The following is a 25,582-nucleotide window of genomic DNA, read 5'->3' on the forward strand; positions in this document are numbered from 1 at the left end:
TGATGGATCATTTAATGAATCCATCCGATAAATCTTTTAAAGATCTACCGGCTTTATATCGATCGTCATCCGATCGATACACAACACGTAACGGCTTATTGTATTACACAGCCGTTACCGGCGACACCCCACGTGTCGTCGTCCCAACTCACAATGATTTGCGCTTGCGCATCATGTATGAGTGTCACGATGCTCCAACAAGTGGACATCGTGGACGTGAGAAGACTTACCTCACAGTAAGTCGCGACTTTTACTGGCCCCGCCAGTATCAGTTCGTGCGCAAGTACATTCGTGCTTGCGAGGTATGTCAACGGGTGAAGCCTAGCCCTTCATCCCGTGCACCTCTTCAACCTCTACCACTTCCGGCAGAGTGTTGGCAGTCCGTATCTATGGACTTCGCCTTCGGATTTCCCGAAGACGATCACAAAAACAATGGAATCCTTGTTTTTGTAGACAGATTTAGCAAGATGGTACGTCTTGCTGCAGTACCAGAGTCGATCACGGCTACGGGCTGCGCCCCTTTCTTTATCGCCATGGTATTCAAACTCCACGGTTTACCCCGCGAACTGGTCTCCGATGAAGACCCACCGTTCACGGCGGAGTTTTGGCAATCCGTATTTCGATCTCACGGAACACGGCTGACTATAACAACTTCTGATCATCCAGAGAGAGATGGTATGACGGAACGCGTAAATCGCGTTCTCGAAGAGATATCTCGAGGTTACGTCCACTCGTATCCGAATTGGAGCGATTTTTTACCGATGGTCGAATTCGCCATCAATAATTCGGTGCATGCGTCTACAACGCATACACCGTTCTTCATGAATGGCTTACGCCATCCACGCATACCCACCCAATTAGATAAATTCTCTAGTGTAAGAGGGGGGGGGGGTGACTCGCACGAGTAAAGCCATTTTTGGCTCATGCTCATCACGCGTCGAAGTTAACAACAACGCGAGTGATGTCGAAGTCAAAAAAAATCGACATCGAAGATGAGAAAGATCTCATGGCAGTGCGCACAAAGCGTACTGTAAAAGACAAAACAAATGAGTCAGCAGAGAAATTTCTGCTGACTCGAGAATCAGTAATCCGTTTCGTGCAGGATTCCATTGCTAACGCAGTGGACCGTCAGAAATGGAACGCAGACAAACATGGAAGAGCAAACGCTTTTTCATTAAAAGTTAATGACCTAGTACTACTCTCTACGGTAAACTTACCTAAGCGTGTAGTCACTAATGTCGGTAGCAGTAAACTACTACCAAAGTTCATTGGGCCTTTCCGTGTACTGCATCGCAGAGGCAATGCGTACAGAATAGAATTGCGACGTAGGATGCGAACGCATCCATCGTTTTACGTTGGTCGGCTCCGCCCGTACCATCAGTACGCTGTTTCTTCCGAGGACGGATCCGACACCCTTTTCAAGAATTCCTAAAAGATTCTTGTGGTCACGAACCAGGTTCTCATACTGAGTCTGATGATTCTCATGTCGGGTCCGAAGATCCTCGAAACTGCGATGAGCTGACGACAGCTTATCACGAAGAGCGTGATAATTCCGTTCGTACTCCAACATGGAGTACGCACTCTTCGAACGGCCTCTTAACCGTTCGATATGATGAGCCTGCACCGTCTGCTCTAACGAGCGACGCTTACCGCGCTCGTGATCAAGTCCTCCCTCCAAATCATGGATGAAGTGATCGAGTTTGTCGATTTTCGACTCTAGATCCGACATGGGTCGGATCTAATTTTCCTTCCTCCGCCACAACCATTGGTGGATTCCCACGGTGATCAACGTTCCTTGTGGAACGCTTTGAAAATCATTGTGACGTGAAGGGGCAGCGAACGAGTTATCTTGTTCGCTGGCGCGGTTATCCACCTTCACATGACAGCTGGGAGTCTCGTTCCCAGCTGATTCTTGACGTTGAGGGCCTCGTCCGTCAGTATGACGAGACCCATCCGATGGATCAGAAGGTCCATCGGAAAACACGCGCCCCTGGCGCGTGTAAATCGATTGCATAACGTCAATCGCATCGCGCATCTCGATAGAGATGCGAGCCTTTCCCCAGGGCGAAGAAAGAGAATAGACATCCTCTTTTACTCGCTTCGTGTTGTCAATACAACACGGACAGGGATCACCCCACGTGAGGCACGCAAGTCCTGCCTCACCTGACAATTAATGCAATTTAAACCTTCAACCGGTTGGAGTTCGTTTCTCAAACTTAACGCGACTCGCGTTAAGTCTTTGAAGCCAGGCTTCGAGTCCAATGTCTTTTGACATTACGAATGAACGCCCTCCAGGCTTGCATCAACGAAATTTATCTCGTTTGTTGTTGCCACTTCACTATCGATGCTTGAAAAAAGCATCGAGATATGTCTCTTCCTCAGCGCGAAAGTTCTTCGCGCGGGATCAAGGCCATGTAGCCATGTCGCAATTACTAAGGGATATTTATTGTAAGGAGTAGTCTCTCCAGACAAGCTATTGATTAGCCGTTCTGGCAAAAGCCATGGCTTCTTCTCAGGGGCGAGAAGAAACATTTTTTTGTCTTCACTCCCCTGAGTGGTACCCACTGAAGCAGGGGTAACACAAGAACTTTTCTTACGATGGCTTACGCCATTGTCATCTCCACGCATTGAAATATGTGCGGTTCATGGCACGGGAGATGGTGCTGGCGATGAGAAATCATCCTCATGGTCGGAAACGAAAATGCTGTAGCGAATGCTACCAGCACGTCTACTCGAATGAGCTCCCTCATTCGAAGGCTCATAGTCAGCCGCCTGACGATGATCAGGCGACTGTTCTGTTCTCCCCGAGTCGGCCATTTCGTCAAACTCACATTCGTAGTCGTCGCATTCACGTAGTGTATCACCACATGCACCCGCAACATTTAGAGTGCGGGAGAAGATGACACTACGGCAGACGGAACGTCTGCCGCAAGAGACAATAATACGTCGCCCGCGGCTACATGAACCGCAGCCGAAGGCGCCGCACTATTTGCATACCGCATGGACTTGTTTACCATGCGATTGAATAAAAATGATGAATCTGTATCGATTTTAAAGTGGTCTTATAGTGACCACTGTACCCAATAACAGTCAGAGTAATTGTCGTTTAAGGGAGGGGTGGTGTAACGGGGTGTATCGTTACATGAAATTAACACTTAGAGGTTGTTAATTAATATATTATCGAAAAGGTAGATAATATTTGGAGACTATTACTTTACATGGTAATATTCTAAAAGCTTATCCATTGGTAGATATAGACAATTTTATCTACTTTCTCCGCGGTCTAGTCAGCGCTGGACGCGCGCAAAGAGAATGACAGTTAAGCCTTTTAGTACATGTTTTGTATTAATTTATAATAAGTTAGTATTAAGTAGATAGACAAGAAGAACTTAATTATATTAATACAGTTTTCATTTAGCTCTCTTTAAAGGAAGTGTTTTAAAGAGAAGACTTCCTCTGCACGTACTAGTGTACGTGTAGTGACGTGAGGGTACTCGCACTGAGGCAGTGCGAAGTGGACTTGTACTGAAGCAGTAACAAGTTGGCAGTGCCATGTTACAGCTAGAATATATATTGATAAAGCTTTATGCAGGCCAGCTTGAATAGTCTGCAAAAGACTTCGCAATATATGCATGCTTTCATGATTTCCCTCAATCAGGCGCTCTTGGCTTTTTCTCACCTGTTAAAAACATTACATCTAACCTCGCCAAACGAAAACACGGTTTCTGATGTATTCAGGGGTACACACCCATTACAATGCCCTCATGTAGATAATTAAGGTGCGTGGCAAAAGCGATTCCCTTATGTAATTTAGGGGGTGTGATGTTTCAAAGGCCAAATGGGCGATCTAAAGACGATTGTAAAGGAACAACTGTTAATTTTTGGATGCAGTCGTATGACCCATACAGTGAAAAAATATTTATGGGAGGGGGTGTGGCTATACCATTAGGGGGATGTGCCTATACCGGTTCCCTAGTTTATTATTATTACGCTAATTCGTGAGCGGAGCAAATTATGATTGCCAAAAATGACAGTTTGAGTATACAAAATGGTAGCATTTCTTCTGCCACCTGCTTCGTCTTGAGCTAGCACGCAGTTAGATGCATTGGATCCGTCGGGAAGTTGATTGTACACTGATCGGAACTTGTCTCCCCCATATGGCAAAACACACCGAGTGAATAGACTATTGGACACATTTAGATCGCAGCCTTGATGAGAATATAAATTGACAAAGTCGAAAACTTTAGCACCATTTTTGTACCATGTAAGCCTATAGCTCAAGATTCACGTGGTGCATGCAGATTTGTCCAACGCGTAAGAGCTCGTTGCCACAGTTGAAAGTTGGTCGTATATTTATCGCTAACACAACCTATACCTACTCGGCTTTGGCTAAGATATTCTACCACTCATCATTCAAATCTGTTTTTTCTTTCAGTTTTTTTATTCTGATTTTTACTCTAGCCTTATCTGTGCTGGGCCCCAGGGGTATCCGAAAGTCTGTTCTATTTGCTCATATTGGTTGGAGCGGAGTTTTAACCCGTGACCTATATCGGTACTTGTGCAGTTTTGTTGCTACAGCTCAATGAAGGCTTTAGAAAAAGGAAAAAGAAGGAACATTAGTTTGGAAAACTAAATTTACCTACACGACAAAAAGTCAATTCGATACATTTGGTGGCAATGGCGTCTAGCTTTTATTCAATTCGGAAGCTATGTCGAAAATTACGGTCTAAATTAATACTGCCCAAGACGTCAAATTTAACTAAGCGACTAAGATAATTTTTAAAATTTTGCTCCAACTTCTTATTATTATTGCTTCTGATTGTGATTACATTGTAGCACGCGTATTGTTTAGGCTTTTCTTAAAGTGCCTTTGACACGCTTGCAAATGAAGAAAAAAACATTGTGGATATTTGCCTTATCTTAATGCGTGCATCCGACACAGTAGCAAATCGTTATTTGTTTGTGTGTACTATACCTGCGCTATGTCTACGTTTCAAAAGGAATACAGCTTTTGGAATTCGTTTATATCGCGTTTAACAAATCTGCTCCATTGAAAATTGACTTGAAACAACACTCGTCGCAGCAGCGCTTAATATTTGTCTCGTATGAGCTAAGTTGCCGTAATTTATGGGAGACCAATGCAAATTTCTCAAACTGCGAGTTGCTAGCATTCCAATGAAGTCAGGTGGTGCGAAGCGCCCTACTGATCCAGCAACGTCAAAAGAATTTGCGGGCCTTTTGACGAAAATTTCTCCTCGTACACAAACATTGTGTGTAACTGCTTCAGGGATGAGATAAACTCATCATCCTGAAAATAAAGTGTCAAATAAATTGCCACTAAAGTCCATAGTCGATTGTGGGCATACAACCGACTGTATTGTGCATGACGAAGTAGCTAAGAGATTAAAAAATTTCACTCTGACTTTATATTATGGGTAGCTGATCAGGGAAAAGTCGTCGTCTGAGGCATTGTTGTTCTTGCTAGACAACAAGCCCTGTATGGTGCACGCCAAACTATAAATAAGTTGTTTTGGCGGATGCCGTTTCTTATTAAAAATATGCAAAAATAAGCAAGTTTTTTTCTTACTAAAAATATCATAGCGAGTAAAAGCACTAGGAAAACCTAACCCCAACGAAGTTCTCGAATTTGTTTTCAATATTTGTGCTTCTGATCGCATCGCCGCTGTTCAAAGCGAAATTGCCGAGCGATTACAAGTAGTTAGTTACCATCGCAAGGCTACATCAAATATCTGATGTATGACTGCACTTTCTTAATTTCACTCGCGCAATATTATTTGCTGTCCTTTTGGCGCAAGCAAATTATTTTTCTATAAGTTTCTTTACCAAGCTAGAGATATCTCTAAATTTTGTTTTATTCAGATTTACTTCAGTGAGGTTTTAGCGCAAATTGTTACAAATTGTGTGAATATATTTAAATTAAAAAGTTCCTGATGAAGCGCGGACGGCGGCGACTCCGACAGAAGTAAGTTTGCGCATCCAGCCAATACGAGATCCACGCAGACTATTATACTTGAATCGCATTGTCTATAGTGCGAGGATTTTAATAACATGTATCTTATTATTATTATTTTTGTACAGCACAGCGCTACTGAAGGATTCGGTGGACAGCGGCAGTAACTCCGACGTCGTGGTTGTAACAAGTTCAAACCAGAAAATGGTGGATAACACGTTTGGACTTGCCTGGAGTTGCCCACTTTGCACTTATCTTAATGCCGATACCACCAGGAAGCGGTGCGAAATGTGCGATAGCGCGCGTCCCGAATTGCCAAAAAGGGTGCGGAACTTCCCCCAGTGGCTCCCACAGCCAATGAAGTATGTTAAGCATGAATCTAATATGAAAGGGGTGCCATTAAAGCCTTGGCTGGATCCTCAAGACGAAATTGACAACAGCGAAAATGAAGACATCGCTAGTGTCAATTCGTCAGCGCTTTGTATATTCAAAACGAATCAATTCAATAAAAGCAATAGTAATGCTAGTAAGACCGCTGCTGCAAAATCACGTAAGGGACTGTGGATAGACTTTTACGCTCCAGAAACGGCAGGTGACCTCTGTGTGAGCAAAAAGAAGGTGCAAGAAATGTATCAGTGGTTCGAACAGAATGCATTGGCACGCTCTGGAGTTATTCAGAAGCGGCTGTTATTCGTGTGTGGTCCGCCAGGGTCAGGTAAGTCAACAGCAGTGCGATGTATTGCTCGAAAGCTAAATGTGCTCATAAAAGAGTGGGAAGACAATTCGGCTGCTGGGAAACTTAAATTTGAACGAATGCCGCATGTGCCTGTCGAAGATAATTTCTCTGAGTTTATGTATCGCTCGTCAGCTTATGCCGCCTTGCCGATTTCTACGTCCCGACCTCCATATTTTGCTGACAGCGACCGCCGGCTGGCTTGCAGTCAGCGCGAATCTGATTATATACGGGTTTCATCGGTCAGCTCAAGGCAAATAGTTCTAGTTGAAAGTTTTTCCTTGGCGTGGTCAAACGATTCGCTGCTGTATGAGGAAAAGCTAAAGCGAATTTATCAGCGTGTGATAGCATCAGCAGGTGGTAGTCAGTATCCAATTGTTTGTATCTACAGTGCTAGCCGAGGTCGCAAGGTTGATCTAGATTATTTGAGCAAGAAATTTTCTCACGAGGTGATGAATTCGCCGCTGACCTCGGTCATTTACATCAATGGAGTGACATCTGCACAGCTGAAAAAGCAATTAGTTTGTGTTGCTGAACAAGAGAACTTTAAATGTAAACCCTCGGTTATTCATAATATTATCGACAGGTGCAATGGCGATATGCGGTACGCGCTAAACATGCTGCAATTTTTGCAAAATTTAAACTTGAAAACATGTCAAATTGAACCTGCGAACGCATCCATGCAAAGAGCCCAAGGCGCTAATGCCTTGAAAGTATCAATGAATTCATCGGAGCTACAATGTCACACCCGTGATTTTTTTCTGTCGGACTTCCATGTAGTTGGAAAGTTGCTGCACGGTAAAGTGGCAAGAGACAAGTTCGCTCAACTCAGTTCTTCAAAACGTGACGCAAGCAACTTTGATTACGACCAGATATTCGACAGATGTGCAATGCCACTTAATCGAGTTCTTGAACTCGTTCATGAGAACAGCATCGCATACTTTTTAGAAGTGGAAGATCTTGCAGAAGCACTGGAGCTAATGAGCTTGTGTGAAGTGATAATTGCTAAATCATATAATGGTGCTAATTGCTTAAAGGTCTGCTGGCGCATTCAAGCATTCTCATTAATTGAAGTTGATTTAATGTTGTCTTGCATACGTTAGGTTTCTAAGCGCTCGCGGGATGTAGCTCAAGCAGTTCTTATGCACACTGTCGCAGTCGCAAACAACAATCCAGCGCCAAAGGCATTTCGGCCTATATTGCGGCCGCGGACTTATTCTGCAACACAGCGTATTGTAACACGTCGTAAAGATATGTTACACGCCACACGGGGGGAACAGAGCGGTCTTCAATTTGCATTCACGGGTGATGTATTTGCATTTGAAGTTGAGCCCTTTTTGTCAATAATGGATCGAGTATCTAATTCCTCCACTATACCAAATGCGGGTGGAGGCACAAATGGCACTGAATCACTGCTGAAAGAAAATTTAGATGAAATTGAGAATAGCGCTGACGAGTGGTAAAATAATTTATATTGCAGTGGCTTCGAATATTTAGAAGCGTAATCAATGGAAGTAGGTTTCGAAATTATTTGTTATGTCAGCATAGAATAAAAATTATGTAACGCGCTACCCCGTTACACAAGGTCTATTTCGGTTGTTAAAATTCCACTTGTGAAGACAGAAACTATTTTTTTGTTGATATATGCTGCTCGTTTGACGAGGTCGGACACTTGAAGGCAGCGCGTCCGAAACGCAAGCGCTTACAAGGAACCAGCAAAATTTGTCATTGGTCGTGAATGAAGTTTCAACAATTCGGGTTGGCGTCTGGATTTTGGATAGCGGGTCCAGCAGACATCTTGCTAGCGACGAGAGATGGCTTAAAAACGTTAAATCGTGTGTTGAGACTTGTCATCAACCCGACGGCAAGCCGCTCCATATAAGCAAAAGGGCACAGTGACAATTACCGTTCTGGCGTGTGGAATTGAACGTGATGATGTGCTGACTCTTACGGATGTTTAGTTTGCTGAAGGAGTTCAGCACAATTTGATTTTGTATGGAATTTTGGATTTGAAGGGTTACATATTAGGACTCAATGGTGCACAACGTGCAAAAAATATATTTTTTGAATTCGCGGTTTAATGCTTAATTGGCTGGAAATGTTCTGGTAGTTTGTGTCGAGTGATTGAAAGTATAAAGGCGCCTATTTAGGTTATTATGATAATTTTGAGTGAAGGGGTAGGCATTCAAGTGTCCACTGATGTTTAAAAGGCAGTTTAATGAGTTCTTACAAACGTTTGGGACATTTAAATTACGACACTATTAAGAAATTGGCTCGGTACCTTCCTCTAATATATTGCTCACGGACAAACGTCGTAAGATTTGTCACACGTGTTCTCAAGGTAAACAGACCAAAACAGACAGTCAAGGCAAGACTCTGGACAACACTCACCCATCGATCAGGTCGGGAACGTTAATTGTTCGGACATCAAGGGCCCAATGACTCCTAGAGATCGCCTGAATAACCGCTACATGATCAATTTCGCCGATCATAAAAGCATTTATTGCCGTGTTTTTCATGCGCGTACAAAAGACGCTGCAGCCAAGAAGTTTGAAGATTTTCTGACATTTTTCGAGAAATAGTTCGACTGCCGTGTGCACGTTCTTCGCATGGCTCAGGAGGAGAGTATCAGAATGTGGATTTATTCTGCAAGAAATTGGGCGTTGACAGACAGCGAAGTGAAGCTCGAAATCAAGCCAGCAATGGAAAAGCATCATGAATATGGCTCGCTGTATGATTTTTGCTTCTGGCTTCCCGCTGAATTTCTGGGATGATGCGGTGGAGTATGCTCCTGACATATTAAATTGGGCTCCAATAAATTCTAATTTTGAAAAATTATTACCGATGAAAGTGCTGGCGAATCAGGGAGAAATCGTCGATTTTAGGTCACCATGTTTAGTGTACAGAGATTTTAGGAAGTGAAATTTTGCTCCGAGAGGGCAAAAAGGGACTATCGTTGGCCTTAGTGAAGAGACCAATGAGTATCGTGTTTACCTGCCGAAGGATAATGTAGTTGTTCTCTCCCAGCATTTGCAAAACATCGAAACACTAAACAAGAACTAAAACCACCAAGTCCAAAATTTGTATTTGCAGAATAATCCTAGCCTGAAAAGTTACGATTCCGTGCGAGATTAAGTCCAGGAAGGACAATATTCAAGACTTACACAAGTGAGGGAGAAGATTATTCGTCCGACAACCAATCATATAAAAAAGAAAGAATCTGTGGACACGAAAACAGAAGGTTGTGGCAAGGTCGGCGAGCAAGAATAAAAGTTCTGGCCACGATCAAGGAATTGAACATTTAAACGCTCAAAAGTGCATTGTTAACGCTGTCTTAATTTCTGACCCAAAAAACTTTGGTGAGGCTTTGCGTAGCAGTCACAAGGTAGGGTAGATGGAAGCGATTTCCGAGGCTCTGAAATACAATGGGGTGTGGGATATTTTGAAGGCTCCGAAAAGTGATCGAGCATTAAACTCGAAGTGGGCTTTCAAGACGAAACGTGACACCGAAGGTAAAATCGAGCGTCTAAAGGCGAGATTGGTCGCATGCGGAAATGAACAAGTTTTTGGAGGGAATTTTGGAGTTACATTTGCAGCTGTTATTGTCATGTCCAGCATCAATTAGTTTTTGCTTTGGCAAGAAAATGGAGAGTGCCTGTGAGGCACTAAATGCTTACGTGAAAGCGGACAAGGAAGAAAACCTCGATATACATATCCGAGTTCTGCTGGGAATCCAGGTTGACGAAGTCACGAAGAAACTTTAGGTGTGTCAAGAATAATGAGGCCGCATTGGAGCTGAAAAAAGCACTGTTGGACTCAAACAGACAGGAAGATTGTGGAGTAAATTACTACTAAAAAAATTGGTCGAAATTGGTTTTATTCAGTATATCACTGACATGTGTGTCTATTATAGATGGACAAGTGATCACATTTTAATTATTGGAATTTACGTCGATGGCCTACTGGTCACGGAAACTGATCAGAAATTCATGGATTGTTTTTTCAAGAGTTAATTTCGCTGGCGATAAAGGACCTAGGACAAAGCGCGCAAGCTTTTGGGCATGCGCATCCAATATGATGAAGAAAATGGGTAAAGATTCGATCCAAAAAGTGGGTATAGTGGATATGCTTAAGGAACATAGTCTTAAATTGGGGCGATATCGACAATTCAGTTACCACACCTCTACTGGTATGTGGGGGAGATGGAGTGTAAAAGATGATAGTAAAGTTTTTCAATCGCTTGTTGGGAGTTTATTGTAGATTTCACGATGCACTAGGCCGGACATTGCATTTGCGGTACACAAAGCGTCAAGAAGGACACATCAGCCAACAATGGGTGATTACCAGTTGGCAAAGAAAATAGCCAGGTACCATTTTGAACGAGAACATTGTGTTTTTGCATGACCGGAAAAGAGAACAATTCCGATGTTTGGTGCAGATTTTGATGCTGACAAAGGTGACAGAAAGTCAGTCACGGGTACCATAATTACGATTAACGTTATGCCAGTGAGCTGGGTAAGCAAGAAACAAGGTGGAGTTTCACTTTCAACTATGGAAGCTGGATTTACTGCTGCGTCTATCATGGCTCGAGATTTGTTAGGCATTCGAGAACTTTTACGTGAGTCAGATTTGAAGTTTGAGGAACCGATGCCACTGCGGGTGGATAATCAAGCTGCTTTGAAGCAACTTGACGAGGCAAGTACATCTGCTAAGGCAAATAATATTGATGTGCGAATCAAGTTTGTCGGAGATTTCAAGAAGCGTGGTATTATAAGACCCGAGTATCGAGAGACGGCAAGTATGCCCGCGGACATACTTACGAAGGCATTGGCTGCACCAAGACTGGCTTAATTGCGCCAGGTGATCGGTTTAAAGTGAATCGACTACTATGAGCTAGATTGTGCACTGACCATCAGTTTGACCTTTATGTCGATTAGCCACATCTGTTGGAGCTCGTGTTCGGTGCACATCAACCACTCTCGTCAATAAACTGAAATAAAATTCTAGATTTATTTACGCAGTTTAGTAGGATCACTTTGAGCAGCTGGTCGAATAAACGACTGCCGAACCTAGAAGCAATTGGTCTGCCTTTACGCGTATCCTGCTTTATAAAGCGCATCTATATACACCATTTCCCTCGTCCTTTTTTTCTATTTCACACGTAACAATTTACAATACAACATCAAAAAGGCCAGCGAGGTTGATGCATCCTACGCTTATTGGTTACAAACACATGGTCATTCGGCTACTTCGCGCAGATCGAGGTCAACGCGGGGCGAATCAAGAGCCCAAGCAGATTTGACTGTTAAAAATGAGAAGTAGTGAGCTCTCTGGACAAAACATCTTGCCTGCATAAAGAAAGAATCTATTAATAATCAATACGAATTGCATAGACAGAGAGCACATATCTAGACGCAAAAGAGAGAGTGTTATTAGTTTCGTTATCCTCTGCGCTATTAGCAAATATCATCCGCAAAAGTAATTAGGAAATCAAACTCCCACAGTCATCACCGCAATAATAACAATCCACCTCGTCGACACTGTCCTTGATAAAACACTTGATCCTGTCAATGTCGCGGGCGACACAGTTCGATTTTTTATTGCCGAGCACCAAAATGGAGTACAAGCCCTTTCTTGTAGTCTTTTAGCAGTCATCCATTATAAAGTTCCACTAAGACGTAGAGCACATATCGTGCATGTGCAGCGATGAATGTACAACACATATGTAGACGTTGCCAGAACAGACAGCAATTCGCTCAATACAAGACGATAAGCCGAAAGCTTTACGCGAGCAGACTTTTTTTAAAAGAATCTTCTTTTAATGTAATTAGGTGTTCCAGCTTACTAGTCTGCGAAGCTGCAAAGGGGTGCACTTCGATTTATATCCGAGCCAGCTTGCTATCCTTCGACGTCAACTACTTTTTGCTCAATTTGCAATCATTCCGTCCATTTTGCGTTGGCTCGACTATTAAGGTTCAAAGTTCGTTCATTATACAAAAAAATCTATTATGTAAAATAAATCCTACTAATTTACTATTTACGGGCCATTCAATGGGAATATATTAAAACAGAGAGATTAGCGATTCCCATTTAAAGTATCAGTAATACAAGATCTGGATCTGATGGCAAATATTTTGTTAGGTAATTAAAGTAAGGTATTTAAGTATATAAACATAAATAGATTTTAATTTCCCCCTTTGATCCAAAAGCGTCAGGCTTGCGCTGTGAACTGGAAGAGTCAGAGACCTTAATAAGGTATTAACACTAAAACTAGTTGCCACTTGAATCTACGAACCACTCAGTCCCTCGATCCAGGACTTAGTTATTAGTTAGTTAGTTCAATAGAGCTTAATGGCTCTTTGGATGATAAGTCTTCCGCTACATAAGCTGTTAAGATGTAAACGTTAGAACATAGGAACACACTCATAACGATACAAGGCGACGCACATAGAAACTGCGGGACCAGATGCGTCGTGTGTTACGGTGTACCTTTCGCTAGTACTGCTTCCGTACCGGCCAACCCGTACTAATAGCGATGCCTCCGAATACTTCACGTACACGACGTGCAGAGGAAAAATTTAAGTTGCTAATTAGTTTAAGCCACTAAATGTTGAATCTAAGAAGGCGTATTATAGGAAAAATTAACACTATATATATTAATTTCATACGTAACGATCTTCGTATCTGCTGACTATCGTGAAACGATGTAAAGCGACTCCTTGCGCACCGCTCATTCATGCGTCTAGCAGCGAATGGCGGGGTTGATTTTAACGTGAACCAATCAATCAACAAAACTGTTGTCCTGTTGCTACAATATTATCCTATACGGTGATACTGGAATTGTAAATTAAAATTATTAAATGATGATAGTTTTACCCCTCGTTATCTTTTTTATAGGAAATAATTCCTATTATTCCCCTTAAAGGAAATAATGCTTGTGTAACGGGACGCCCCGCTACATCCCTTCCCCTTCCCCCATTAGCCAACAGTCACTATATCGAGTGATGTAAAATGATAGCATGACAGATAAATACTAATATGTCCGTCTGTGTAAGGAACCACTTGTTGGTTATATTTCGATTCCAAATTTTGAGTAAGAATAGGCACTAAGCCCGTGCGCGTCACCTCTAAGGCAGTAAACCTGATAGATATGTCGAAAGGAAAATCTAATTGTCCTCTAAAGGCAGCATAATTAGTTGGTCTGGAATGACCAACGATCGATACATGATTCCGTTGTACGACTCATCCAGGCTTCAAGAGCCTGGTGAGACGAAAATAAATGCTTCATCGATATCTTTTTCCGGCATCGATGGTTCACTGGCAAGAGTGCCAAGGATATGAGACTCGCTGTTCCAGGCTTGGGAAACTTTCAAACAGAAAGCACAAAACGAAAGCCTCGAGGCCTGGCTTGACAGACTGTTTGTGGCACGTGACCCGGTCGAAAAGTGTTCCATAGTAAGTGCATGCTATAAGTCTCAGCGTTTGTCTAGAGGCACGTTAACCTTGCGTAGCGTAGGAGGACTTGTCTCCCTGCTGCGTTAAGGGTGCAGTTCATGCCCTAGGGAGGAATACTCTTTTAATGTCCTCATTTGAGGGCGCACCTCTCTAATAAATGTGCAAAAGATTGATAATCTGCATTTTTTTACGAAATGAAAAGGCGCTCTTTATCGAATGATCCTTGTAGATCAAAGATGGGTACTCGACGAGACCCGGAACATCTATCAGCCGGTAGTGAGGCTTCAAACTATCATGCGAGGTTGGATACCCTCGCCATCGAACGAGATAACTCGCTCGACCCCCCCCCCCATGTCACGGTGGTTCAAGTAGATCTCCACTAGAAAGCATTTCTGTCCATTCGAGTCCACCAATAGATGAGGAGGAGGAGGATAAACCAGGGCCAACATATTTGTTGGGCCCAACTGTCCGTTAACATCATCACAGTCACGTCCTTCGGCGTTGCGGAATCTTTTACCTCTAATCAATACGTGGCTCATGGCGTTCAAGCCAGGCCATACAAAGGAAACGATCATTTTCAATTCCAATAAAGAACAAGACAACATTCAAGGTTGTCAAAGCTTGAAACTTCCCTGTCTAAGCTCACGGAGCTTTTGTCACAGTGACACGATTTCCAGCCGCTTCGCAAACAACGATCGAATCACCATCATGCTCTTAAAGCGTCTCAGCATATCGCTGGCTCCCATCAAGGGAACGAGGATGAGCATAAATTTGGCCTTGGCTAATTAAAGCCTTCACAGTCGCCCTCTGCGACTAATTAAGCCTGACATGTTTTTGCGGTCTGCGCTATTAGCATAGAGCTCATTGAGGCTAAGCCCTATTTTTTGCATCATAAAGGTTACACAGAGCCCAATTTCTACCAAGTAGGGTGCCCCACGCCTGTCAGTAGTCGGCATTCCCCCCTGCACCAGAATTATGGAGTGAGTTGAAAATATTGTATGTCCGAGCCTTGCGCTAGTTGCACGTGGGACACGCCAAATGCAAGCGTCTCGAGCTATCGAACATAAATCAGCTACGAATGTTTATCTGATGTTCAACCACTTGAAGCTCTGCTTTTCATTCCTCAGCGTGGGTGAGGTCCAATGGTTCTGCTCTGTTAGACGTACGAGGCGTGCTCAAGGAGCTTACATGATGTCCCCGTGTACCGTAATGGGCTGCTTTAAAGTGTACTTAGCATTCAATGCAAGATACACAGCTGCTTGAATCATAGTGGGGTCACTCGGAAAACTCTTGTTCTTGCCACGCCCGTATAATGATTATCAAGTAATGGTTATCAGAACTCAGTCTAGTGATGCGTCAAGCTGCATAGCAGCAATACTAGTTTACGACGCTTGGACATAGTCCATTACGCATTGCCTACCCTGTCGAATAAGTAAGAAGCGTGAACACACGCGGTAAGTCAATATCGATGAGCTGCTGAGAACCTGTTCGTCTCTGCAAAAATTACCGCTGACCGTATGTCGGTTACGTAATCGTCCTTTGTGACGAGTATGCAGATCTGCTTGATTCTACCACTATGCAGATCTCTTAAGAACCGCTTGGGTTCTAGGGTTGGTAATTGAGTAATCTCCGAAATTAACTTCGGGCGCATACAGATCAAAAGTATAAGCGCCTACTATTGATCCGTCATTAACCAAGACATTTAATGTTTTGGACAACCGGTATCTTCCTTGAATGTCGCCCGCTAGGCGTACATTCATGATTCAATCCACTCGATTTCTTCGAGTGGTGGACCTTCGGCGCTGCCTGTGCATTCGCACAGCCGCCGGCAGCTGACTCCACAGGGTGATTAGTAATCACACTGTGATCTTGTGCAGTCGTACTAACGACCGTACCACAAGTGAGGCCATCGTACTCACTCGTAGTACATCCACACGCTTGCGGACGCTCCAAGACGTTCATCAGATGGCCATCTGATGAACAAGTGGCAGGCATCTCCACGGATCGATGCTGCCAGCTGATTCTTGGCTCATATTTTCTGAGCCAAGGTAAATCTTGGATGACATCAAATTTGTCATCCAAATCCAGTACGAAGAAATCATCGTCATGCTGTAATTCTTTTAACGTTTAGTGAAATTTCACTACGCGTTTCATTACTGTTATCGATGCGCCTGTCGCTAGACGCACCGTCATCCTCGTTGGAGGGATGTCGCGCTCAACATATTTGAGCCTACGACCCTCTAGTGACTGGCGACGAATAAAGTTATTCGACGCTCCGCAGTCCACTAGGGCTCTGAGTGACAAATCATTTGTCCCTTTTAACTTCAAGGTGATGAGGGATACCTCATCACCAGGTGCAGAGACACATAATGATTGTGTGTCTGGAGCAACTTTAGTCAAGAGATTTGCAAATTCTCTTGAGGTTGCTGGATCCGTAGGGCGTTGCGCCCCTACTGACCCCGTCTATTTTTTGGCGGTCCGCTTCGCTTTTGCGATTTCGCAACAACGTCGGACCCGCGACCGTTGCCCTTTTTGGCATACGGTTCCAAATTACGTTCAGTACCTTTCGGTGCTGGGCGTGGGGCACTACACTCATGAGCATAGTGTCCTAATTTTTGGCAGCGCTGGCATTTCTGCGATCGCTGATTGCTCGAAAAGCGAGGCCTCTCGCTTTCGACGTAAGAAAGGTCCATGGGGTCTGGACCTCCGAACTCGTGTCGTCTTGGAGGACGATATGATGACGAACTAGCTTGAGCCTGTCTCAAGCTAAAGTCCTCCTGTTCCGCAACGGATATTGCTTCTTCAAGCGTATCCAGTTCCAAGCGGAACAGGTGGGTCTTTACGGGACCATCCGTAAGACCTTGCATGAACACCGTAATCAACGTGTTTTTATGAACTGTGTAGTTTGTGATACAACTCGCTAAGAGTCGTATGTGCCGGGCATAAGCGTGAACATCACGCTTGCCTTGCTTGAGTTTCAGAAGCTCTGATCGAGCTCTGAACTCAGCCCTAGGCGGTTCAAACGTCTGTTTGAGCCGGGCTTTAAAAGCATCTAGCGACCCAAAGACATATGGGTCGCGCAACTTAAGACCCAATGCCCAAGTTTTGGCATGACCTGTTAAATTTGACTGATCAAATACGACTTGCATTTGCTCGTCGACGATGTGACGAGCCCTTATGGCATCGTCCAACTAGACAAACCATCTTAAGAGGGAGTCTTCTTCGACTCCCCGATGCTTAGAGATGTCAATCTTTAAGGTTTCGGGACGACGCGTGTGCGTCATCCCAGGTACAGGGGTATGTACCTGTTATAACCTCAACTTCTGCCTGTTGAGAGCCTTGCTGATTAAGCAAGGCTACCTTCTCCTTCGCATCGTCAAGTTCATGTTGTATGAGCCTGGCGATGGCTGAATGGAGGGCATCTCTGTCCGAAATCGGACAGCATGGCCAAGATGGCATCGTTCCCTACGCTCGAACTCATTCGTTCGACCGCACTCCTTTCTATGTCACTTAGAAAGGAGTAGCTATCACGCGAAACGTGATGCGTATTTCCATTATCATCTAACATGTCCATGTTAGATGATGAAACTGTGGTCCTTGGACGAACTTCAAAGTGCTACCAGGTGTAACGGGGCACTACTGACTTGTACTGCTTCAGTGCAAGTCCACTCCGCACTGCCTCAGTCGTCGAACGTGACATCTCGACTGATCACCTGCGAGTGGTGCCTCACTTCTCGTACAGTAGTACGTGCAGAAGAAGACTCTCTTTTAAAACACTTGCTTTAAAGAGGGTTAATTAAAAACAGTATTTAATATAATTAAGTTCTTTTGTTTCTATCTATTTAATACTACTTAATTTTAAACTAATACAAAACATGTAATAAAGTCTAATCTGTCTCTCTCTTTGCGCGCTTCCAACTCTGACTGGACAGCGGAGAAAGTAGATATAATGGTCTATATCTGCCAATGGATAAGCTTTTAGAATATTACCATGTAAAGTTATATTCTCCAAACATTATCTACCTTTTAGATAATATATTAACTAACAACCTTTCAGTGTTAATTTCATGTAACGATACACCCAGTTACAATATTAATACAATTTTCATTTTACCCTCTTAAGTTAACTTGTCTTAAGGGAAGTCTTCCTCTGCACGTACAGTGTACGTCACCTAACGAAAGGCACCACTCACAACTGAAGCAGTGTGAAGTGGACTTGTACTGGAACAGTACAAGTCGTAGTGCCCCGTTACACATATATAACAATAGATTGATCTTCGACCTGGACAATACGTTTCTTAAATTTTATAGTTCGATATTATTAACTATCGTATTATTCTAATATAATTTTAAGCTCCGATGTTTTTTCACTGATTAAAAAGAGCCCAAACGTTTCTAGCTTTTATGTTATCAATCATCAACCTGCGCCATCACGTTTCCCACAGTCATCCAAATCCGGACGAAGCTTGTAAAAAGGAAATCATTTATAACGAGTTCAACAAATCGCACGAATTCGGCCAATTGCAAAACTAGCATTTAGTTTGCTGGTGGGAAGGCCTCAATAAGCAGAGGTAGGAACTCAGCTGTTGCAATTTTGTACACGGGATGATTAACTACACCTAGAAGCGCAGCGGCAAATATGCTGTGGGAGACAACACCAACACTCTGTGATGACGTGTTCGAAAAGATAAAATTTAAGAACTTTGTTGCACGAATTTTTATCTCAGCGTCAGTCTCACGATGATCAGAGGTCCACCATGGGTCCGCATCAGATTTAATTTTGCTGAAGTCCAAGTGAGGGTACTCGAGTCGCTTTTCAGAGATGCTGCGACGCTGGTCGCAAGTGCTCACACCCAGTATCTCCCGTGCTAACTCTACCACTGTGCTTTTGATGTTTTGTTGATTTTGGTACGCAACGGAGTAAGTATGAAGTGTACGCTCTAGCGGAGACACCAGCACATTGTCGAGATGTAAGCCCATAGAAATCTCACCGTCGAGCATTTTCGACGCTTTTCCTGCTTGTATGACCCCGGTTTTTGTCAAGGGCGAATCCAAATACTCTGGCAGCTTAGAGTAGTAGCCGTCCCACGCGAACATGCCATACTTGTTAGTAGCGACGTTGTGGATACCTTCACCATGACGCAGAAATACCAGAAGCTTCACATTTCTGCCTTCAAGTCGTCCCGCGGCAACTTCAGCATGCACATCATGCCACGTGTATCCATCCTGCAGCCCCATGTGAGGAGGGTAAGACGCTGGGGGAGACTGGCTAGGATCCCGTTGACTAAAATATTTAGGAATGTAGCGATACCGAGATGACGTAGGATGCTGGCCACTAGCTTTGCATATCACGAAAAGAAGCGCACCGAGGATTACCGCCAACATTTTAGCGTTACGAGTTAAGCGAGATCCGAGAGACTGACGGAAAATTCAGATGTGAGGAGGAAAGGCTTCCAAACAGCAGAAATTTGTAGGACCTGGTACTGCGCTGATAGATGGGTTGTGGCAAATCAATCGCCGTTTTTATCACTTACTAACCATATCGAATTGTCGCGGATTTGCCGTTTTGCAATGTTAGGGTACCGCTCTTTGAAGCGAGCAATTACTGCTACTTCAATGTTCTTCTGCATCTGCGGGAAGCCAGCCTTAAAGTTATCATTGCGACATGTCTGTGAGTAGTATTATGTGTGGCAGACTAGCCGGGAAAAATCCTTCTCCGAAAGATATGCACTTGCTCTGATCTGCATCAGCGAAAAGCAAAAGCACCACAAAGTGTGTACGAGGCGTTTTTCTAAGAATCTTTGCAATCTACTCGAAATTGAGCAAATCAAGTCTCAAAAACAACATTTTGCAATCACTTTTTCCATCTTTTTCATGTACTTGATGATCGTATGAGCAATGCAAGGCTACAAAAAGGGTATGCGTTCGCAGGCAATCCTTGTGCAAGGGGCTTCAGTAACCAAGTCTTTACTTGTTCATAAAAATTAATCAAGTACACTCGAACAATTTTCTTGGTAGGAACAAATACGTAGCAACGGTCAAGATATATTCTGTACACCTGAGCGAAACTGACCACTGCATTTTAGCACCACCCACTCTTAAGAAATTGATCTTAAGAAATTGAGGTCTTACGGAATTTATTGAAATATTCTGCGTTGTCACTTTTATCAAACAAAATATTGCACTGTAGGTTAGAGCAGCTAAAATTATTAAAAAATGATCCGTAGCATAGAGCGGTATTGTTGAAGGTGGAGCATCAGGCGACGCCCCAGCAAAATGGAATGGCTGAACGAATGAATAGGACACTGACGGAACGTGCAAGGTCGATGCTAAATCACATGCAAGTGGAAAAGAAGTGGTGGGCTGAAGCTATAAATACAGCTGTATATGTGACCAACCGGGTCACGTGCGCTTCATCCCCGACGAAGACTCCAATTGAGATGTGTTTTGGCTTGAAGCCAGACATGTCACACATGCGCGTTTTTGGTGCTCAAGGTTACGCACACATTGACAAAGCAAAACGTGCTTAATTGGACAAGAAGGCATTTCGGTGCATGTTTCTTGGTTATTCACACGAAGTGAAGGGTTATCGTGTCTGGAATTATAATTCAGAAAAACTTGAAGTCACAAGGTCAGTGACATTTCAAGAACAGCCACGGACGAAGTATGTACAAGTTGTTGATGACGCACCAGTATCAACTCGTCAGCACGCAAAAATAAATGGCGAAGGAGACGATGATATCAGGGTTCAATCACCAATTTCTTCGAATCACGATGAAATTGAACCTATGGAGGTTGATCAGACTAACGGTGATCAAATAGTCTCGCCTCCTCAAGAATTAACGTCGTTGGGTACACGTCTAGAGAATGGACATGAAGATGATATTGCTTTCGATATCGATGACGTGTACATGGAGCCAGCTAATTGAGGATGATATTCAGGCCATTGTGCCCAGGGAGGGATGGACTAATCTCGATGACAGTCTAGAGACACATTCATCTCGTGTTAGTGGACACAATAACCCTCTCGCAATATCTCCTCCAAGTACAGACTCACAAGCTTTGGTTCCGGTCGGGATGTCAGATGCTATTGTTTCGTCACGAGGAGATGAACCTGTAGAACGTGCCTCAAAACGATATCGTATTGAATATGATCAAGCTAATGCGGCATTTGAAACCCCATCAACGTACCAAGATGCTGTGAAGTCTCCACAAAGTATGATGTGGAAAGAAGCGATAGAAGCCGAACTGAAGGCACTAGATAGCAAAAAGACGTGGAGTCCCGTGGACAATTTGTTAAACAAGAAGGTAATTGGAACTAAGTGGGTGTTCGCCATCAAGCGAAATGAAAATGGTGATGTTGAGCGATATAAGGCTCGGCTTGTGGCATTAGGTTATCGTCAGACCTATGGAATTGATTACTGGCAACATACCGCGAAACACACGAATTGAATTCATGTTCGCAACCGGAGAATACGTGTCGTGATGGCTATATTCCAATATGATGTCGATACAGCATTTATCAATGGTGTTCTCGAAGAAGAGGTGTTTCTTAATACACCCGAGGGCGTTAAAATGAAATCGAGTCAAGTGCTGAAGCTAAATCGAAGCCTGTATGGACTTAAACAAGCTGCTGCAACATGGTTTAAGACTATTTCAGGCGTTTTCAAGAGCATGGGATTTGTGGCGTGCGTTTCGGATCCGTGTGTATTTGTTCGTCGATTTGACAATTTTTCATGGACTTACGTGACGTTATATGTCGATGACATGCTCATTGGTGGCATTTCGTACGACTCAATTAAGCAAGTTGCTGATGAATTGTCTACTAAATTTCAGCTCAAGAGACTGGGTAAAGTGCGATTTGTTCTGGGCATCGAAGTTGACTACAAGATGGAGGAGAAACGACTCAAGATCTGTCAAAGCGCGTGGATAGCAAGAATGGTTGAAAAATTCAATCAAGATAATGCTAGGCCGGTGTATAATCCGGGTATGGAAGACCAGAACATGATAAGTGTGAAGTGATGGACCCAAAAATGAAAAATCGTCCGTATCGTTCATTGGTGGGTTCACTTCTCTACGTGGCAACCGGCACAAGACCCGATATTGCATTCGCGGTGTGTCAATTGAGTCGACACTTAGAAAAACCAAGTGAAGAACATTGGAATGCAGCTATCCGAGTGCTGCGTTATTTAAAGTCAACCGCTATGGATGGAATCTGCTATCGGAGCAAGTCACGCGAACTGCAGTTGAGTGCATTTAGTGACGCTGATTGGGGCAGTAACAAGGACAAATGACGCTCAACATCAGGTGTGATGGTGATGGTCAACGGATCACCCGTGATTTTTTTTCAAGTCAAAAATGCAAAACAGTGTGTCGCTAAGCACTGCCGAAGCCGAATATGTGGCTTTATCATTGTGTATACAAGAAGTATTGTGGACTAAATCGCTATTGCTGGAGATGAAGGTCAAGATTAATGGTCCAGTAATGGTGTACGAGGACAATCAAAGTGTGATTGCTATCGCGAAAAATGAAGGATATCAAAGTCGTGCGAAGCACATTGATATACGCTATCATTTTGTCCGTGATCAAGTCAAAAACAAGGTAATACAGCTGGAGTATATTAAAACCAAGTTACAGCTCGCTGATTTCCTGACCAAGACAATTTCGACAACGAAGTTTCAATTTCTCGTGGCCAAGACCAATATTAGAAACTTCTCGTCGAGGAGGAGTGTTGAAGGTGGAACATCAGGCGACGGTTCGTTGTCGTGCTGATGTGGCGGTTACTGTCGTGAATGACACAAGAAGAAGAGCAAGCGAAGCTGTTACATTTAAGTACGTAACATGTATGAGGGTTTTATAAGAACGAATTTACTTTTCCATTTTCCCTACACGAAGACATTCTTACGCAGTGTGTTGTCATACCCCAACAGGTATCACATGACAGTAAAACATTATACAAATCTACCCAGATTGAGCACCGTGCCTTCCTCAATTGTAGCCACTATCACTGCATAAAGCAAGGGCTAAGTTTAGCTTTCAACATAATCTTTGATATGCGGGATAGTTCCTGACAATCCGCAAGTTTTTTAAGAAGTTCAGCAAACATTAAATTTGTTAGGATTTAGCCAGGGCACAAGCTTAAAGACGAACATTGTGACATAATAAATTATGAAAATTGCTAAATTCACACCCTTTTTCGTTAAATTGACACCTTTTTTTATTTTGAGTTTGAAGTGCGAGGGAGGCGGCTGGGGCTAATTATAGCGTAATACGTTGTCTTAATGTATGCAGGAGTTATTGGTCGCATGATTATTCTTAAGGGTGACATGGGGGGTAACAACACCATTGCTGAGGTAAAGTCGGATAGCCATCATACCAATACTAATCACTTTGCGCTTACTGTAACGGGTGTATCGTTACATGAAATTAACACTTAAAGGTTGTTAATTAATATATAATCTAAGAGGTAGATAATATTTGGAGAATATTACTATACATGGTAATATTCTAAAGGCTTATCCAATGGTAGATATAGACCATTATATCTACTTTCTTCGCGGTTCAGTCAGCGCTGGACGCGCGCAAAGAGAAAGACAGATAAGACTTTTAGTACATATTTTGTAAAAGTTTATAATTAAGTTAGTTTTAAGTAGGTAGACAAGAAGAACTTAATTATATTGATACAGTTTTTAATTAACCCTCTTTAAAGCAAGTGTTTTAAAGAAAAGACTTCTTCTGCACGTACTAGTGTACGTGAAGTGACGTGAGGCACCACTCGCACTGAGGCAGTGCGAAGTGGACTTGTACTAGAGCAGTACAGGTCTGCAGTAGCCCGTTACACCTGGTAGCACTTTGTAGTCCGTCCAAGGACCACAGTTCCAATCATCTAACATGAACATGTTAGATGAAATGAAAATACGCATCACGTTTCGCGTGATAGCTACTCCTTTCTAAGTGACATAGAAAGGAGTGCGGTCGAACGAATGAGTTCGAGCGTAGGGAACGATGCCATCTTGGCCATGCTGTCCGATTTCGGACAGAGATGCCCTCCATTCAGCCATCGCCAAGTCCATACAACATGAACTTGACGAGGCGAAGGAGAAGGTAGCCTTGCTTAATCAGCAAGACTCTCAACACGCAGAAGTTGAGGTGATGAGGGATACCTCATCACCAGGTGCAGAGACACATAATGATTGTGTGTCTGGAGCAACTTTAGTCAAGAGATTTGCAAACTCTCTTGAGGTTGCTGGATCAGTAGAGCGTTGCGCCCCTACCGACCCCGACCGTTTTTTGGCAATCCGCCTCTCTGTTGCTATTTCGGAACAACGTCGGATCCGCGACCGTTGCCTTTTTTTGCATACGGTCCAAAATTACGTTCAGTACCATTCGGTGCTGGGCGTGGGGCACTACACTCATGAGCGTAGTGTCCTAATTTTTGGCAGCGATGGCATTTCTGCAATCGCTTATTGCTCCAAAAGCGAGGTTTCTCGCTTTCGACGTAAGAGAGGTCCATGGGTTCTGGATCTCCTAGCTCCTGTCGTCTTGGAGGACGATACGATGACGAACTAGCTTGAGCCTGTCTCAAGCTAAAGTCCTCCTGTTCCGCAACGGATATTGCTCCTTCAAGCGTATCCAGTTCCAAGCGCAACAGGTGGGTCTTTATGGGACTATCCGTAAGACCTTGGATGAACACCGTTATTAACGTGTGTTCATGGACTGGGTTATTTGTAATACAACTCGCTAAGAGTCGTATGTGCTGGGCATATGCGTGAACATCACGCTTGCCTCGCTTGAGTTTCAGAAGCTCTGAACGAGCTCTGAACTCAGCTCTAGGCGGTTCAAACGTCTGTTTGAGCCGGGCTTTAGCGACCCAAAGGCATACAAGTCGCGCAACTTAAGGCCCAATGCCCAAGTTTTGGCACGACCTGCCAAATTTGAATGAGCAAATGCGACTTGCATTTGCTCGTCGATGATGTGACGAGCCCTTATGGCATCGTCCAACTCGACAAACTATCTTCTGAGGGAGTCTTCTTCGACTCCCCTATACTTAGAGATGTCAATCTTTAAGGTTCCGGGACGACGCGTGTGCGTCATCCTAGGTACAGGGAGGGAGGGGTCTGTACCTGCTCTAACCTCAACAGTTCTGCATGTTGAGAGCCTTGCTGATTAAGCAAGGCTACCTTCTCCTTCGCCTCGTCAAGTTCATGTTGTATGAACTTGGCGATGGCTGAATGGAGGGCATCTCTGTCCAAACCGGACAGCATGGCCAAGATGGCACCAATCCCTACGGTCGAACTCATTCGTTTGACCGCACTCCTTTCTATGTCACTTAGAAAGGCGTAGCTATCACGCGAAACGTGATGCGTATTTCCATTATCATCTAACATGTTCATGTTAGATGATGGAACTGTGGTCCTTGGACG

The 25,582-nt window shown here is 43.6% G+C and overlaps 2 protein-coding genes across 2 annotated transcripts; one reads left to right on the forward strand and one right to left on the reverse strand.

Annotated features, from left to right (window-relative positions):
- Window positions 1-5,951: 5,951 nt before the first annotated feature.
- CCR75_000502 (uncharacterized protein) lies at window positions 5,952-8,772 on the forward strand (the record flags this gene model as incomplete). The annotated part of the gene is made up of 3 exons (XM_067958609.1): window positions 5,952-5,983; window positions 6,100-7,777; window positions 7,808-8,772. 3 exons carry the CDS (start codon window positions 5,952-5,954, stop codon window positions 8,165-8,167), a joined length of 2,070 nt encoding a protein of 689 aa, XP_067820256.1. The 3' UTR covers window positions 8,168-8,772.
- Window positions 8,773-18,695: 9,923 nt separating this feature from the next.
- Window positions 18,696-19,544, reverse strand: CCR75_000503 (uncharacterized protein; the record flags this gene model as incomplete). The annotated part of the gene is made up of 1 exon (XM_067958610.1): window positions 18,696-19,544. The coding sequence occupies one exon, from the start codon at window positions 19,542-19,544 to the stop codon at window positions 18,696-18,698; it is 849 nt and encodes a 282-aa protein (XP_067820257.1).
- Window positions 19,545-25,582: the final 6,038 nt, after the last annotated feature.

Source organism: Bremia lactucae (genome assembly GCF_004359215.1).
Source record: "Bremia lactucae strain SF5 chromosome Unknown BlacSF5_NotPlaced_49_SHOA01000009.1_1371882bp, whole genome shotgun sequence".
Lineage (NCBI taxonomy): Eukaryota > Oomycota > Peronosporomycetes > Peronosporales > Peronosporaceae > Bremia > Bremia lactucae.